Source organism: Zalophus californianus, chromosome 8 (genome assembly GCF_009762305.2).
Source record: "Zalophus californianus isolate mZalCal1 chromosome 8, mZalCal1.pri.v2, whole genome shotgun sequence".
In the NCBI taxonomy this organism is placed as follows: domain Eukaryota; kingdom Metazoa; phylum Chordata; class Mammalia; order Carnivora; family Otariidae; genus Zalophus; species Zalophus californianus.
In genome coordinates this window covers 20,345,145-20,360,930 of record NC_045602.1, presented here as the reverse complement: position 1 = coordinate 20,360,930, position 15,786 = coordinate 20,345,145, and the positions used below count along the sequence as shown (strand labels likewise).

The 15,786-nt window shown below is 54.2% G+C and overlaps 1 protein-coding gene and 1 long non-coding RNA gene across 8 annotated transcripts in view; one reads left to right on the top strand and one right to left on the bottom strand.

The window, feature by feature from the left end:
• The window catches only part of ADCY3 (adenylate cyclase 3), a 78,738-nt gene that overhangs the window by 61,256 nt on the left and 1,696 nt on the right, over positions 1–15,786 (top strand). For 4 of the 5 annotated variants that reach the window (XM_027621313.1, XM_027621311.2, XM_027621312.2 and 1 more), the window contains 12 exons: positions 3,110–3,238; positions 4,767–4,909; positions 5,046–5,207; positions 6,839–6,926; positions 7,723–7,839; positions 9,595–9,854; positions 10,126–10,191; positions 11,539–11,620; positions 12,450–12,608; positions 13,074–13,220; positions 13,786–13,905; positions 15,033–15,156. In XM_027621313.1, the coding sequence (XP_027477114.1) occupies positions 3,110–3,238; positions 4,767–4,909; positions 5,046–5,207; positions 6,839–6,926; positions 7,723–7,839; positions 9,595–9,854; positions 10,126–10,191; positions 11,539–11,620; positions 12,450–12,608; positions 13,074–13,220; positions 13,786–13,905; positions 15,033–15,156 (1,597 nt within the window). The remainder of the gene's footprint in view (positions 1–3,109; positions 3,239–4,766; positions 4,910–5,045; positions 5,208–6,838; positions 6,927–7,722; positions 7,840–9,594; positions 9,855–10,125; positions 10,192–11,538; positions 11,621–12,449; positions 12,609–13,073; positions 13,221–13,785; positions 13,906–15,032; positions 15,157–15,786) is intronic. The other variant, XM_035728783.1, reaches the window with a different exon arrangement.
• Positions 279–6,827, bottom strand: LOC113937278. 3 transcript variants are annotated; one of them, XR_003524574.2, is made up of 4 exons: positions 6,028–6,827; positions 3,992–4,320; positions 3,613–3,876; positions 279–1,720 (listed from the first exon to the last, which is right to left on the bottom strand). It is a non-coding gene; the product is annotated as an uncharacterized LOC113937278 (long non-coding RNA). The 3 variants fall into 3 exon arrangements; XR_003524575.2 differs by lacking the exon at positions 6,028–6,827 and having other exon boundaries at positions 3,992–4,693; XR_003524576.2 differs by lacking the exon at positions 279–1,720 and having other exon boundaries at positions 3,255–3,876.

The following is a 15,786-nucleotide window of genomic DNA, read 5'->3' as shown; positions in this document are numbered from 1 at the left end:
ACCGGTCGTGAGAGTGTAATGACTAAGGGGTTTGGCGCTCTCGGCGATGGCGTGTGGGCTGAGGCCATCCCACGGCTGGGGCTTTGCCTCGTGAGGGCAAAAGCAGAGCGTGAGCTGGTCTGGGGAAGCTTCAGGGGCTGTGGCTGAAGACGTGACCTCTGGGGAAGTTTTAAAAGAGAACTACACACCTTCTCCCCTCCCGCAAGCGTATGTGATGACCCCCGAATCAAACAGAGACAGAAGGTTCGTCCATTAGCTCTAATCGCAACCACTATTCAGGGAGTGCTTCTGTGTGTCCATTATTTCACTTGCTCCTCAAGACAACCCTGCGAGAAGGGGGCTGTTGTCATACCCACTTTGCAGAGGAGGAAACTGAGAGCCAGAACTTTGCACGCGCGTTGCAGATCTAGTAGGTGGCAGAGCAGGGCCTGTGCCCCCGGCCTGCCAGCCACGGTGCATCCCAGGTGTGTGTGGGTCCCTCCCGTGTGCAGCTCACACGAACTCAGCACCGGGAGGGATGCACAGGCGGATAGGACACCACCTCACTCCCGAGTAACTTAAAATCCCCCTCGACACCAGTGTTAAAGGACAGTTCAGGGTATTTTGTGCTGCATGTAAAGTCTGAGCTGCAATTAAATGCTCTAGAGAACTCAGAAAAGTAAGAAGCTATCTTTCAGAATATTAGGAACTGTCGGGGTAGAAACTAGAGCCTCATGAAATAAGACTTGACGAGTTCTTCATATTTTTAAGAGTGCTACATGCAGAACTTTAATATAGTCCCCAGACCAAATTAAAAACGTGTCTTCTAAGCTGTTCTACGAGACCGTAACTGACAATAATCTAGAAATGAGCTACTTTTATAAAGTGTTAGGAAATTTGTAATTTCTGGCATATAAAAAATTTTTTTAAAGATTTTTATTAGAATGAGAGAGAGAGAGAGCACATGAGAGGGGGGACGGTCAGAGGGAGAAGCAGACTCCCTGCTGAGCAGGGAGCCTGATGCGGGACTCGATCCCGGGACTCCAGGATCATGACCTGAGCCGAAGGCAGTTGCCCAACCAACGGAGCCACCCAGGCGCCCTGGCATATAAAATTTTTAATCGAGAAATGCTATTCCTTTCAAATATTACCTACAAGTTGGGTTTTACCAGGGACCACCTTGAAGTCACAAATAGTCAGATAGGTCTGTGGGACCACACTCGTTCTCCTTTGTTCTAATCTTGTATTTTATTTTGCTTGTTTCAACAACCCTTGCATGGTATGTACTTTGGGTCAGGCTTTGTTCGCTGCACCGGACACCCCTCCGAGGGTGCAGATGAGGCCACTGAGGCAGAGTGGGCTTTATGAAGCTGTTGTGCTTGAGTCATCATTCAACATCTCGGGGAACTTGAACATTTAGCTGCGGTAGCTCATGCCCCCGTGTTCGCGGCCGGGGTGCGTGGGCCGGGGAACCATGCGTCACAGCCTCTGTGGCTCGTGTGGCCAGCCGAGCGACTGTTCCGGAAGTCTCCACCTCAGACGTGGGCAGATAAGGCGACGTTCACCTGCTCGGCCACCACCGGGTTGGAGGCAGGAACGCGCAGACTCTATGGGGGGGAGGGAACAGGGGGGGAGGGAACATGGGGGGGGACAGTGGGAGGAAGGAAGGTGGTGAGGGGTGCTCCTTGGGAAGTCACGGGAGCGAACGCAGTTCCACTTGCGGAAATCTGTCCCCGTGGTTCTGTGAGATAAAGCGACAGACAGGGAGGAGAGTGAGGACAGTCCTCACAATGAGTCCTTCCTGAGTGCCGAAAAGCTTCCAGACCTCTCCCTGCCCACCCTGCTCTGTTGTGAGGCTCAGCCAGGCTGCTCTCAGATGCCTCCTCTGATGACTCCGGGTCTCCGCCTCAGGCCCAGCCGGCTTGCCTGCACTCACCCCTGCGTGAACACAGGCAGCTCGGTCCCCGGTCCCTGGTCCCTGGCCCGGGGCCTGCTCAGCCCTCTGTCTTCCCATCTCCTCGGTGGCGGCTTTGTTCTTTCGGCAGCTCAGACCAAACACCGAACACAGGCTTGACCCCTCTCTTTACCGGCCACAAGCCAGTTCCGTGGGCCCTCCTGCGAGGGAGGGCTCGGACTCCCCCGCCCCATGCCCTTGCAGCCGCCACGCGGCCGGATCACGGGTCTCCAGCCAGTGATCCTGCCGCTGACCGGGCCCGCCATCCCTTCTCCACAGCAGGCGGTGCTCCCACTGAAGCGCCAGGGGGCGTCCCGTCACTGCCTTGGGCTCTGCCTCGGAGAGAAGGCCGGGTACAGCCAGGCCCTCGCTCTGCTCTCACTCACTGCCCTGGGGGTGGCACGGGTCTCCCGGCTAGTGCTCTGAGCGCACGCCTGCTGCAGGGCCTTTGCACCAGCTTCTCTCTCTTCCCGGGGTGGGGGGGCATCCCCCGAGAGCTGCAGGATTCACTCCTTCAGGTCATCACTGAAATGTCATCCTCTTGGTGACACCTCCCCTGACCTCGTTACTGTCTCGCTCCCCAGCGATCCCTGTGCCCCTTGCCCGCTTTACCTCTCTCCAGAGCACTTACCCTCTTCTTACGTACTGTACTAATTTGACTGACTTGTCTTCCTGCTGTCCGCCTTTCCTCACTAGAATGTGAGCTCACACAGGATGTTTCACGTATCCCCAGAAATTTAGAGACTCAGCAAATACTTGTGAAATGAGTGGATTGTCTCACCGTGTTACAGTGTTTGACTTATTCAGTCAAGGAAAAGGACTCATCACTGGGGAAACGGGCTTGTGGGATTTAGTCAGACTTTTGGAAGGCATTTGACAGGTTCTACAAACAAAAAGGACCTCTGTGGATCACTGTGTTACTATTTTAGAAACGGGTTGGAACAAGAGGGTCTTTCTCTGCTTAGAAAAATTCTAGTAGTAGAAATAGATACCAGGAGTGTACGGCGTTTTAAAATTAACATTCTAGAGGAGGAGTCAGGGAGTGACATTTCTTAGCCTACAGGCTTCTAAACTTTTGCAGCAACATTTCAGACCGACAGTAGACCAACCAGCTCTGCTGGGGCAGGTGGGCAGACTGTGTCTGGTGTCTCTGATGGCCACTTCTTCCCGCTGCAGGCCCTGCGAAACGGAGCGCCAGCTTCCTCCAAGCCCAGCTCCCCCGCCCTCATCGAGACCAAGGAGCCCAACGGGAGCACCCACACCAGCGGCTCCACGTCGGGGGAGCCTGAGGAGCAGGGTGGTCAGGTGCGTACGGGTGAGGGCCAGGGCATGGCGGCAGGAAGGTGAAGCCTGGGTGAGGGCCAGGGCACAGCGGCAGGGAGGTGAAGGCTGCTGTCGGAAGTGTCCTGTGCAGGGGTAGGAGACCTGGCCACTGGCCCACGCGCCACTCCTTCTCAGCAGTGTCACCTTGGGTGGCACCTCCTGCCCTGGCCCCACTGTCTCCTCAGTAGCTACTGGGGTTGCCGTGGGTAGGGTCAGAAGAGGTGCTCAGCTCTGAGGCCTTGTCTAGCTCTCCTGTCCCAGAATCCTGTGACTTTGAGGGCAGTGAGGACATCCGTGGAAAATTCTGTAGGATCTGACAAGACTGTTTTGGAAGTGAGACTTCAGGGTGGACTCACCTCTCTGGTGAGGTCCAGACTCCACAAGTCCCAGGCACAGATGGGGGATTTCCAGAGGAGTGAACGTGCTACCCGCCCCGCCCCCCCGCCCCGAGGACAGGGTCCATCTTGGGAGAGCATCCAGGACCTGTCCTTTATTAAAGAGCTGCCCAAGTACATTTACTGATGAAGGCAGATGCTCTGGGACAGGGATCTCTGCCTTGCCGAGGTGAGCTTGTTGGCAGCACCCCCATTCTCACTGCCCTGGTGCCTCTAGATCAGGTGCTGCAGAACAAGAGGGGAGACAGGGCTGAAGATTAGCTGGGTTTCTCTGGATCACCATGATATTCAGCAACTTTTCCCCAGCGTGATTTTCTGGATAGAAAGTGGAAATACAGACCTGATGTAACTCGGCAACGAGGGCGCAGATAGTTTTAGAAGCCTGTGGTTTTTCTGTCCTCACAATTAGCCCCACTCTCCAGCAGATGCTTTGGGGACAGAGGTTCTTGGTGCTAGAACAGACCTTCCACATCATTTTACAGAGAAGAAAGTTGGAGCTGGGGAACATGAGTCACATGGGTCCTATTGTCAGCCAGCGGTACACCCAAGCTTAAGGCCGGGCTATCTTGGACCCGTACACACAGCTCTGACGAGCCCAGTGTCCCATTATTTGGGGTGATGGCCATGTAATCAGTCTGGATTCATATTTTTGGAGCCGATGCTTCTCCTCTGTAGGAATAAAAATGGTAGCGGGTACTTCAGCCCCACCACCCCACTAGTGACGAGGGTGTCCCTTCCTCTTCCAGCACTCCCCGTCCCTCAGACCTTCTTCCCCCAAATGAACTGGATATGTATTCCTGTAAGAGCTCCCTTAAGCCCCAGGGTTGGGGCCATTCACCTCCCTGGGGATGCCAATGTGCATGGCTGGGTGGCACCCCCTCCTCCTAGCAGGGGCCACAGGGCCCGGAAACCAGGAAGGACTGTGGCTTTGGGTCCAGACCCAAGCAGAAGGAGCTGCATGGGGAGGCTGGGAAGACTTCCCATAAAGTGGTTTCTAGAGCCGAGGGCCTAGTCCTCCTGAGTGTGATCCCTTTTGCTCCTCTCCCCTGACCACCCTCTTTCCCCCACTCCTGCACCCCCCACCCCCACCCCCTACCTCCTGCGCTGGCTTGCAGGCTGACAATCCCTCGTTCCCCAACCCACGCCGGAGGCTGCGCCTTCAGGACCTGGCTGACCGAGTGGTGGACGCCTCTGAGGACGAGCATGAGCTCAACCAGCTACTCAACGAGGCCCTGCTTGAGCGAGAGTCTGCCCAGGTGTAAGTGGTTCCTCTGCACACACTCGTGGGCCCTGACTCGGGGTTTCAGGAAGTTGGCCATCTTGAGTGGGGCCCCTTCCTGATTGGCCAAGGCAGATGTGACATTTGTGTTCCCTGGGGCTTGTTCCCACTGCAGAGTGAAGAAGAGAAATACCTTCCTCCTTTCCATGAGGTTCATGGACCCCGAGATGGAAACCCGCTACTCAGTGGAGAAGGAAAAGCAGAGCGGGGCTGCCTTCAGCTGCTCCTGCGTTGTCCTGCTCTGCACCGCCCTGGTCGAGATACTCATCGACCCCTGGTGAGGGAGGGCATGGCAGGAGCTGATAGGCTAGGGGAGGGTGAAAGGTGATGAGCTTCCTAGGCTAGAGGTGTGAGCGATGTAGGTGCCTCAGCTGGAGCATGACATTGGGGCAAAAGCTTGGTCTCTTCCTTGCCTCCAGTGGAACAGCCCAGCTGAATTCAGGCCCACGTGTTGCTAGGACCATGCCCTGGACCCTCTCCTTCCTATCTACCTTGGGGTTCTAGAATAGCATTACCATCAAAACCAGGACTGAGAAAGCTGAAGGACAGAGAGGGGTCCAGGAGGATGGAGACCCTGGCTGCATGGGCCTGAGCAGTTCTGGGACAAGGAGACAGAAGATGGGGGACACTCCTCAAGCTCAGTCATCAGGGCTGATCTGGCTTCCCTTTCTTGCTTCATCTTAGCTGATGGATTTTAGGCTCTGGGTACAAACAGCTCTGTCACACAGCAGCAGGTCCCCTGGGGCAGGGGATGTTCTGGAGACCTTGCCCCAGCTGTTGAGGGCCAAGTAAAGGACAGCTGCCACGCCCCTCCCTCCCCGTGGCCCCTCGGCCGCTCTCTCCCGCGCAGGGGTTCCCTGTCAGACGGGAGGCGGTGGAGACTGTTCCAGCTATAGTTAGGGGGACCGTAAAGAGCCCTGGACTTAGTTACAAGTTCTAGACACACTTCTTGGCCGATTTGTTGTATGGCCATGTCCCTAAGGTTCTAGAAACCAAATACGATGATGATACCAACAACCTGAAGGTGATAATGTCTGCCCATATAACTCCAGGATTGTTGGAAGGATCAAACGCATTCATTCACTGCAGATACTCACTGGATACTCCGCGCCTGGCACTGAGGCCTAGGGATATACAGTGAACACAGCATACAAACAGCCTGGTTCTCGTGGAGCTTACATTCTAGCAGGGGAAGACAGAGATCAACAACTGAATAATCAAAACATGCCTGCGGACAGCGGCAAGTGGGTGGATAAAAGTGAAGAAGGGAGCCGGGAATGCTGGTGGCGAGTTTAATTTTGTCTGCTCTGCATTTGCGTAGAGCACGGGGCGGAGCAGGCCTCACCAACAGGGCACAGGGTGGAATTTCAGTAAAGACCCAGAGGGAGAGGAGAGGTGACCGAGAATCAGGCACTGGCCTAGCAACAGAGGTCTCTCCAGAACCAAATGGTAGGGGTTGTGCGAACGGGGAGGATTTGGAGACTCCGAGTTGCTCAGAGTTGCAAAGGTGGGTGAGGGAGGCCCTGTGCAGCTGTGAAGCTCTGTGCAGTTGTCTGTGTCGGGGGGTAGCCCTTCCAGCCCTCCCAGCCCTTGGCAGCAGGCGAGCTGCCCTGTCCCACGCTCCCCCTTCACGGCACAGTGCTCACTCCCAAGAACCCCCTGCGCCCCAGCAACAGCTACCACTGGGGCGGGGGGCAGTGCTCGTTCCCGTGCCCTGCACTCAGCTGGCAGCCGCCCGACTCGGCCTCTGTCTCGTCTGCAGCAGGAGGCATGAGTCGGTGGCGTCCTGGGAATGTTTCAGGTGCAGGCCTAGAGGGCCTCCTCTTCTCCCTCCTTCTTTCCTCTTCTAGCCCCTCCCCCGATCTCACTGATCCCTCCGCCCCCCTCCCTGTCGTCTCCCCATTACAGGCTAATGACAAACTACATGACCTTTGTGGTCGGGGAGGTTCTACTTCTGATCCTGACAATCTGCTCGCTGGCCGCCATCTTTCCCCGGGTAAGAGCCGCTTTTCCTTTTGACCGCGAAGCCCTTGGGAAGCGGGAGCGGTATGGACGGAGTCAGGCGTCCCATCGACTCTGTACAAACAGACTGTCGTGTTAGGACGGTTCAGGCGTTTGTCCATCCATTCATTCCTCGTCACTCACGCACTCACGTCAGCTGAGCAAGCACAGTGCCTACGCCAGAGCCCAAATGCCTGGGAAACTGTAGAAAAGCAGTGGAGGCCCAGCTGGAAGGGGGTTGGCCCTGAAAGGACCGTGAAAGCCAAAGGGACTGAGGGTTTCTCCCGTAAGAGCTGGGGTGTGCTATGCAGAGTTTTTGATCAGAATGAGAGGAGAAATGCAGTGTTTCAGGGTAATGAGACCAGCAGGTGGCTTGCCGGGTGACTTGGAGGATTTCGGCTATACTGACCCAGAAAAGACAGGAGCAGCCAGGCAAACGTGGCTGGCCCTGAGAATCGTTCCCTGACATGGCCTTGCTGCTGGACTTATGGGGCGGGCTGCCGCTGGCTGGTGCTGCCCACAGCCTCCTGGCCTGGTCACTGTGTCTGCTCCAGAGAGGGCGCTGGTGGGGGCCCTGTGTCACAGACCCCTCCAGGGGGACTGATAAAGAGCGCCAGCCTCCTGCGCTGCCTTCTCAGCTCCGCCAGTCACTTTTTGGTGGACTCACAGGCAAAGGACTACACTTTAGGTTCCTGGGAGGTAGGGGAGCAACCAGAATCATTAGCAGTCCTATTTACAGGAGAAAAGACTGTCCCAAAAGTTCATGGCCCCTGAAATTCCATTCCTTCTAGGCCTTTCCTAAGAAGCTTGTTGCCTTCTCGACTTGGATCGACCGGACCCGCTGGGCCAGGAACACCTGGGCCATGTTAGCCATCTTCATTCTCGTCATGGCAAATGTCGTGGACATGGTGAGCTCCTGCTCTGCCTGGTCAAGGGACACCCCCCCCCCCCACCGCCGACTCAGTGCAGAAAGGCTTCTATATTGGCCAGTATGAGCAGTTGGTCAACCAGTCCTCCACCCCTAGACACAGGTTTAGATTGGCACTTAGTTTCCTAAACAGATCACCTTGGCCAAATGGACAGAGTCTTCTACCCCAGAAACCTGAGACTGACCTGTTTGCCCCAGCTCCTTGCTCTCCCAGAGTCCAAGAGCCCAACACCATGCCCAGGCCCCGTGCTGGATGTTGACTCATTTAATCTTTCTAACAGTCCCAAGACGTTGGTATCATTATTTACAGCTGCGAGGCTCAGGTTAATTCACTTGTTTTAGGTCACACTGTCAGTAAGTGACAGAATCAAGGATCGAGCTGTTCTAAATCCCAATCCTGTGAAGAAACTCCCTATCTTACTGATCAAGGGAAACAATGCACATCTTAAGTATTCCCTACAGTGTGGCTAGTGTCATGTATCCAGGACCAGGGAGGGAAACCTGTTCTGCTAAAGGAGCTCTCTTGTTTGGCCTTCATCCATTTGAACATTGCCAGACCTTCCTAGAGCCCAAATGGCTAGGGGCAGACAAATCATCTTCTCTGCTCTCAATTCATGGAGAAGTAAGCGGCAGGTGTCAAGGGGGCAGCCAGATGCTTTCTTGGGGTGGGGGGGACAGCACTTAGAAGCCCAGCTCTGTGGATTCAGAACCACCAGTCAGTTACTGAGCCTTGGTAGCTGGGAGCTGCAGTTGACATTCTCGTCAGTCCTCACAGCTCCCAACAATTTTGGGAGTACGGTATACATGCTCTTAAAAGTCCTACTTTTTTCAAGTAACAATTTAAGCACAGGGAAAAAACTCATCATGGAGACTTATTCTGGCAGCAGTCTAGGTGAAAAAGCCCGTGGGCCAGTTGATTCAAAGCCCAACTAGAACGAGAAGTCAGGACCTGCAGAACTGAACGTGCCCCTGGTCGCACGGTGCCCAAGCGCAGGGAAGAGAAGTCCGAGCCCCTAGCCTGGCTGGAGCACACCTGGAGCCTGGTGCTGGGTCTGGGGACTGCTGTTTACCAGGGTCACGGACTCTGTGCAGGACATCTCGAGGTCCTGTTGCCAGGGGAGGGGTGAAAGACCAGGGAGGTATGAAAACTTCTCACATGCTGAGAACTTCCCCAGAGCCAGACGAGCACCTTCCACAAGTGGGTGGAAGTTACAGGAATTAGGTTTGCTTCAGTTTATGGATGCACTCGCCATTGACTTACGTCTGCCCAGCAGCGGGAGCAGGCTCCAGAAACGGAAGTGTCTGAGCAGAGACTGGCTGCCAGGTGGCGAAGCCGTGACGGAGGCTCCCTGGCTGGCCCCACGGCCCCTCCTTAAGCAACACTGTGCCGTGAGCAAGAGCGTGTTGTATGTGAAACCTAAAAACTGGACTCCTCGCTCTGACTCTACCACCTGCTGAGTGCGCTGGTTGGCGCCAGGCCAGCCTCTTTGGCTTTGCTATAACGGTGGCAATCCTACAGACGCTCGAGAATTTTCATAAACATCAAATGAGATACGGTTCAGCTCTTAGTGGGAATTACTAACGTTTGTATTCTTGTTCCTTGGTCAGTTGTCCCATCTGTCAGTGTTTCCGAGGGAGCTGTGGGACGTGGTGGCCACGACCCAGCCGCCTCTGACCAGCGTCTGCTGTTCCCTTGCACCCCATGTCCTCCCCCCTCCCCTGTCCTGGCCTCCAGCTCAGCTGTCTCCAGTACTACACCGGACCGAACAACAGCACTGCAGGGCTGGAGGTGGAGGATGGCTGTGTAGAGAACCCCAAGTATTACAACTATGTCGCCGTGCTGTCCCTCATTGCCACCATCATGCTGGTGCAGGTCAGCCACATGGTGAAGCTCACACTCATGCTGCTCGTCACCGGGGCCGTGGCCGTCATCAACATCTATGCCTGGCGCCCCATCTTTGATGAATACGACCGCAGACGTTTTCAGGAACATGAGTAAGATGAAGCCTGCTTGGGCATCTGTATTGTCTCCTTCCTCCCACCCCCAAGTCCCCACTTCAAGGTCATGGGCCTGGGGCTCAACAAAGGATGGTATGGGAATCAGGGTTCATGGCTCCTGACAGAGATGCCACTAGTTGGCTGTGATCCTGGGGTAGATCCTTTCCATTCTTGATGAGTGGACGATCCTGGCGACCTCCGTGTTTGGCCGTTGGGCGTCAGCCTCTTGTCCCCAGGTGGGGCCTGAGTATGCGCCTCTGTCCTGCAGCTTTCCCGCGGTCGCCTTAGAGAAGATGCAGGGATTTTCCACCCCTGGGCTCAACGGCACTGGCAGGTGAGGGCAGCGGCTTTCCCCTTTCTGGTCCGCACTGAGTCTCCCTCTCTTCTGGAGACAAGAGAAGGCCGTGATGTCACCCCTTCAAAGGCACACGATGTGGGATATTCATTAGGGAAGTCAGTATGTGTTTCCGTAGGAGGGCTGGAGCAGAGGTAGAATGACTTCGGTATGGACCTGGCCGTCGCGGCCCATCCGGGCTCAGAGTGAACTAGGGGAGCGGTGGTAGTGTGGTTTAGTGGGTGGGAGGGGGGCTGGGTTGAGGTGAGGAGAGTGGGAACCGGCGGGACAGAGCGTGGAGAAATGAGGAAAGAGTACTGTACCCGACCCAGAAGGATCTGGAAGATGAGGCTTTGCCCCTGCTGCAGGGCTGTCTCTGGGGCCACAGGCAGGTCAGTTTTTGAGTCTGTTTCATGTCTTGAAGAGGATATTGGACTAGAAGTTCTCCAAGGTCCCTTCTAGCTCTAAAGTTTTAGAATTTTGTGATTCAGTGACTTGATTAGACCTTCAAGTAAGTTAAAGGGGAAAAAAAAATAGATTACCTAACAATTAGGGCAGAAGAAATGAATAGGTCCTTCACAAAAGAAGAAATCCAAATGGCCACTATGAAAGGCATTCATGTAATCAAGGATGTGAAAATCAGAACCACAACAAAAAACCACTACACACCTACCAGTTTGGCAAGAATAAAGTCTGGTAATATCAAGTACAATGGTAACTCACTCCTGATGGGTGTATAAATTGGTATAACCATTTTAGAAAACAATTTGGAGTTATTTAGTAAAGTTGCAAATAGACCTACGAGCCAGCAATTCCACCGCGCCCTACACACTTTACAGAAGTCCATTAACACCTCTGCATCCCAGGATGTGTGTGCAGGGTTGTCCATAGCCACGTTCATCACAGCTACACATACACACAAAACAGCCAAGGCAGACGAAAACAACCCAAACCACATCAACAGCAAATGGGGACACAAGTTGTGATCTATTCATACAACAGACTACTGTATAGTAACGAAAACTGGAGCTCCATACAAAAATGTGAAGTTACTAAAAAAGAATCATATATGGTGCCATCGTCCCATCACTGCAACGCTAGTCTCTCTCCAGAGGCTTCCGTGGTCACACCTACAGTGTTTATGAAACATCTGGGGCACCCTCAGGTGGATTCCAGGAGGGGCCAGGGCTGGGCTGCCTATTAGGAGCCCAGTGATTTAAGAAAGATTTACCTGTGGGAGTCCCGACTTGATGTGAAGGTGCTTCAAGAGCTGGGAGGAGTTTCTGGCCCAGGGACAGGAAAGGCCCAGCCCTGTTGGAGGGAATCAAACTCCTCTCTGCCCCACAGGCTGCCCCTGGTGCCTTCTAAGTACTCCATGACCGTGATGATCTTCATCATGATGCTAAGCTTCTACTACTTCTCGCGCCACGTGAGTGCCTGCACACCCTCCCCTTGCACACAAGCTGGTGGGGCCTCCTGAGAAAGCAGTCTCAGGGTCCAAGAACCCAAGCTCCTCAGGAATGCTGCCTTCCCTTACCCAGCCCAGCATGTGGCCCTGGCTGAGCCATCGTCCCTCCATTTTCTGGTTTCCTCCCTTGTCATACAAGGACAGTTCTTTACCTCCTCCTCCTGACCACCTCCGGCATGCTGCAGCAGCACACAAAGGAGGCTAAAAGCTTAGAGAACATCTGTTTCCTAGGCCAGGGGCCCCTGGATTTTCACCCACCCTGGCTCTGGGAGTCACTAATTAGCACACTCACCATGCAGCCAGAAGAGAAAGGGAAAGAAGCCGATGAAGTTTTGTTCGGTTAAAAGGAAGAGGTAAAAAAAAAAAGCAAGCAGAGAGAGAGAGAGGGCGGGGAACTAGCTCCCCGTTAACCCAAGTGCCCCCCAGTGGTTTGCCAGGGAAAGTACAGCCCGATGGAGCCTGCCGGAAGTGGGGACTCCACCCTAGGCTAGGAGATCCCCACGGCTGCCATCCGCCTCCAAGACAGACTCGTAGCTAGAAGAGGTCCCAGAATTAGGGGAGCCTCCTGCGTACCCAGAAGGCTCTTGGCGCTCTGCAGAACCACGGCGAGGCCGGGAACCCCACTGTAGCTGCAGGGTGGCTTTTCAGTCGGTGGGTCTCTCTGCGTCATCTTTCCCTTGCCATTTAGTGGTCTTCCTGCCAGTGTTTCCCTGTGGAACCCAAGTTCTGTTCTTCGTCTTTTCTTCAAATGGCCGGCTAAAGCACACACCTTGCCTGTGTCCGTCCGCAGGTAGAAAAACTGGCAAGGACACTGTTCTTATGGAAGATCGAGGTCCACGACCAGAAGGAACGTGTCTACGAGATGCGGCGCTGGAATGAGGCCTTGGTCACCAACATGTTGCCTGAGCACGTGGCACGCCATTTCCTGGGGTCCAAGAAGAGAGATGAGGTGAGGGGTGGCCTCACCCAGTAGCCGGCAGCCATGAGGCTGTGTGTCTTCATCTGGCTTGCTTTCGTGAGCCCGTGTGGGCCCAAGGCCTCCTCAGGAGCGGGCACGGGTCCAGGCAGGGCTGCACGCAAGCGGCAACTGTAACATGTCACAGGCTTCTGGTAAAGGGCACCGCTTAGACGTTTTCTGTGGGCCACACATCCCTGGAAGGCCCCAACCTCTGTCAGCTGTGATCTCCTCACACAGATGGGTTCTTATGCCTCACTTCACCATTTCTCAAAGCCAGGGCTGTTACAGGGCCCAGAGAAACTTTACTTGTTCGAAGTTGCGATGAGCTACTTCCTTATAATTCAAAGTTGGGATGTCCATCCAAAAAGCTGAGGACACTGATCATGGGTGTGGAAGAGAGTCATTTCTGGGGCACGTCATTGTTTCTCTGAGCACTCTGGCCCTGCCTCTTCTTAGGAGCTGTACAGCCAGTCTTACGATGAGATTGGAGTCATGTTTGCCTCCCTGCCCAACTTTGCCGACTTCTACACAGAGGAGAGCATCAATAATGGTGGCATTGAGTGTCTGCGCTTCCTCAATGAGATCATCTCAGATTTTGATTCTGTGAGTACCCATCCTGCCCCTCTCCTGCCCCAAAGCCAGCTCTTTCCAGATTCTACCTCAGGACAGGCTGCAGGGGTCAGAGAAATGGTAGTTACCCTTGCTGCTCTGTTTTCCCGTATGAGCCTCTCCCAGTAACGTGGGGGCTTCTGCTGCCTTGGGGGGTCTGAGTGGGGAAGACAGGAGCCCGGGAAGTAACCTACAAGATCACAGCATAAGGACTGGCGCAAACAAGATCCTGAGGCACCGGATTCCTCCTACCCTCAAATTCAGATTCAGTAAATATTAGGTAACTTGTATTGCCAAGAAAATACTTTTACATAAACGCTCAAGCACCCGAGGGTCCTGGCAGTTTTGTCCCATGTTAAGGTCACAGAAGCACAGGCTTCATCAGCAAGTCTGCCTAACATGAGGTGACCAGTAAGTGGCAGAATTGATAGCTTTTTTAGGAAAGCATCTCTTGGATGTCTTGTGGGATTGTTGTAAACAGGCACATCTGCCACTTAATTGGCTCATTTATCTCCCTGGACTCTGCTGACCTTTCTCTCTCCTTTGATACCGGCCTCAGCTCCTGGACAATCCCAAATTCCGGGTCATCACCAAGATCAAAACCATTGGCAGCACCTATATGGCAGCTTCAGGAGTCACCCCAGATGTCAACACCAACGGCTTTGCCAGCTCCAACAAGGTAGCTGACCACCCCATGGCTGGAGGAGATGGGGCTCTGCCTCCTGGGGCAAGAGCGCGGCAGTCCACACCTAGCGTGTGAGACAAGGAGTCACAAGGGTAGCTGACACTAGTGAGCACTGTTGGGTCAATGGGTCACACACACACCACTAGCACCATGTGATGCAAATTTAAAATCAGATTTACTGGGGCGCCTGGGTGGCTCAGTTGGTTAAGCGACTGCCTTCAGCTCAGGTCATGATCCTGGAGTCCCGGGATCGAGTCCCACATCGGGCTCCCTGCTCGGCAGGGAGTCTGCTTCTCCCTCTGACCCTCTTCCCTCTCGTGCTCTCTTTCTCTCTCTCTCAAATAAGTAAAATCTTAAATAAAAAAATAAATAAAATCAGATTTACTGGCCAAGTTTAACAAGCAGAGGAAGAATAGGGTACACAGCCCCCCACTGGTGCACAGCTTAGGCTAGGCATAACTGCTCTAATCGTGGCCATGCTCCCTTCGTGCTCTAGACTTTGGAAAGAACTGGGGAGTGGCAACCATCCAAGCAATTATGTAACAGTGAAAACATCCAGGTTGGAAGTAGTTCTGATAGGAAAGGGGTCTTCGGAGCTCACTGGCTGGCATCAGCCTGTTCTGTTATATCAGACCTGTGGAGCAGCTGTTTATGAAGAGGAAGTGAGCTGGGGGAGGGGGGGCCTGGTCCTAACAGCTGTTCTTAGACTGTTATCCTGTTTTATCTTACAACTGTCCTACATAAGTACTACTACCATCTCCATTTTATGGATGAGGCTAAAGAAATGTGTCTAAGATGGGTCATGACCTTCAAGGGCTTATAATCCAGTTAAGGAATGAAAATGAGAACTATCCCAAACTTCAGAGCCCAGGTTCAGGCAAGGTGATGGCAGACAGGAAGTGATATAGCTGGCCGGGACCGCTGTTCCCCACCTGCGGGCCCTAAGGGATGCAGGGCAGTGGTCAGTGACAAGCCGAGGTTGAGGTCACGGACTCATCTGTGGGAAGTGGAGAGTAGGGCCTCTGACGACGCGGTGCAGGAATTCACCTGCAGAATGCTGTGACGGGGAGCGAGGTGCCGATACAGGCTCCTGACGCTCTCACCGCTGCCCCCCGGCCTAGGAGGAGAAGTCAGACAAGGAGCGCTGGCAGCACCTGGCCGATCTGGCGGACTTTGCTCTGGCCATGAAGGATACGCTCACAAACATCAACAACCAGTCCTTCAACAACTTCATGCTGCGCATCGGTAAGGGTTCTCGGGCCTGTGTGCTCCTTGCCACGCTCCCTGATGCGAGGGACTTGGCACATCAGCAGGAAGGGCGGAGAGACTTAGCCCTAGAGGCATTTAGGTTGGGGAGGGTCACACAGGCACAGCTCTGGGACCTTAGGGATCTCTTCCAGGTGATCGGACGGCACATCTGGTGAAATGGTGGCCAGCTGTGTGTGTCCCACACCGTTCGCCGTGATTAGCCTGCCTTCTGAGTGTGGCCGCGAAGGCAGGCTGTCCACCTCCCCAGGCAGTCTTGCATGCCTGCAGGGAGCTTTGTTGCCTCAGTCCAGCCTGTTTGTTAGGAGTTAATATCCCCTGCTGTCCCCACTGTGAGGGGGTGGAGGTGGGATTCTCACTTCTGGAGGAGCTCACCTGAAGTACCAGATAGGTGTTGAAACTGGCAACTTCCATACTGCATGAACTAGTTAGCATATTGGCCAGGACAGGATAAACAGGAGACATATCTGCCCTCTGGTGGCTTCAAGACAAGCTTCATGAGGAATACGTTAGCGGACTTAGGAGCTTTGTGGTTGGGGTCAGGTGGTGAATCCTTTGGGAGAGGAGCTTGTGGCTTCTGAGATGGGATAGTGAAGGGGATAAAATATG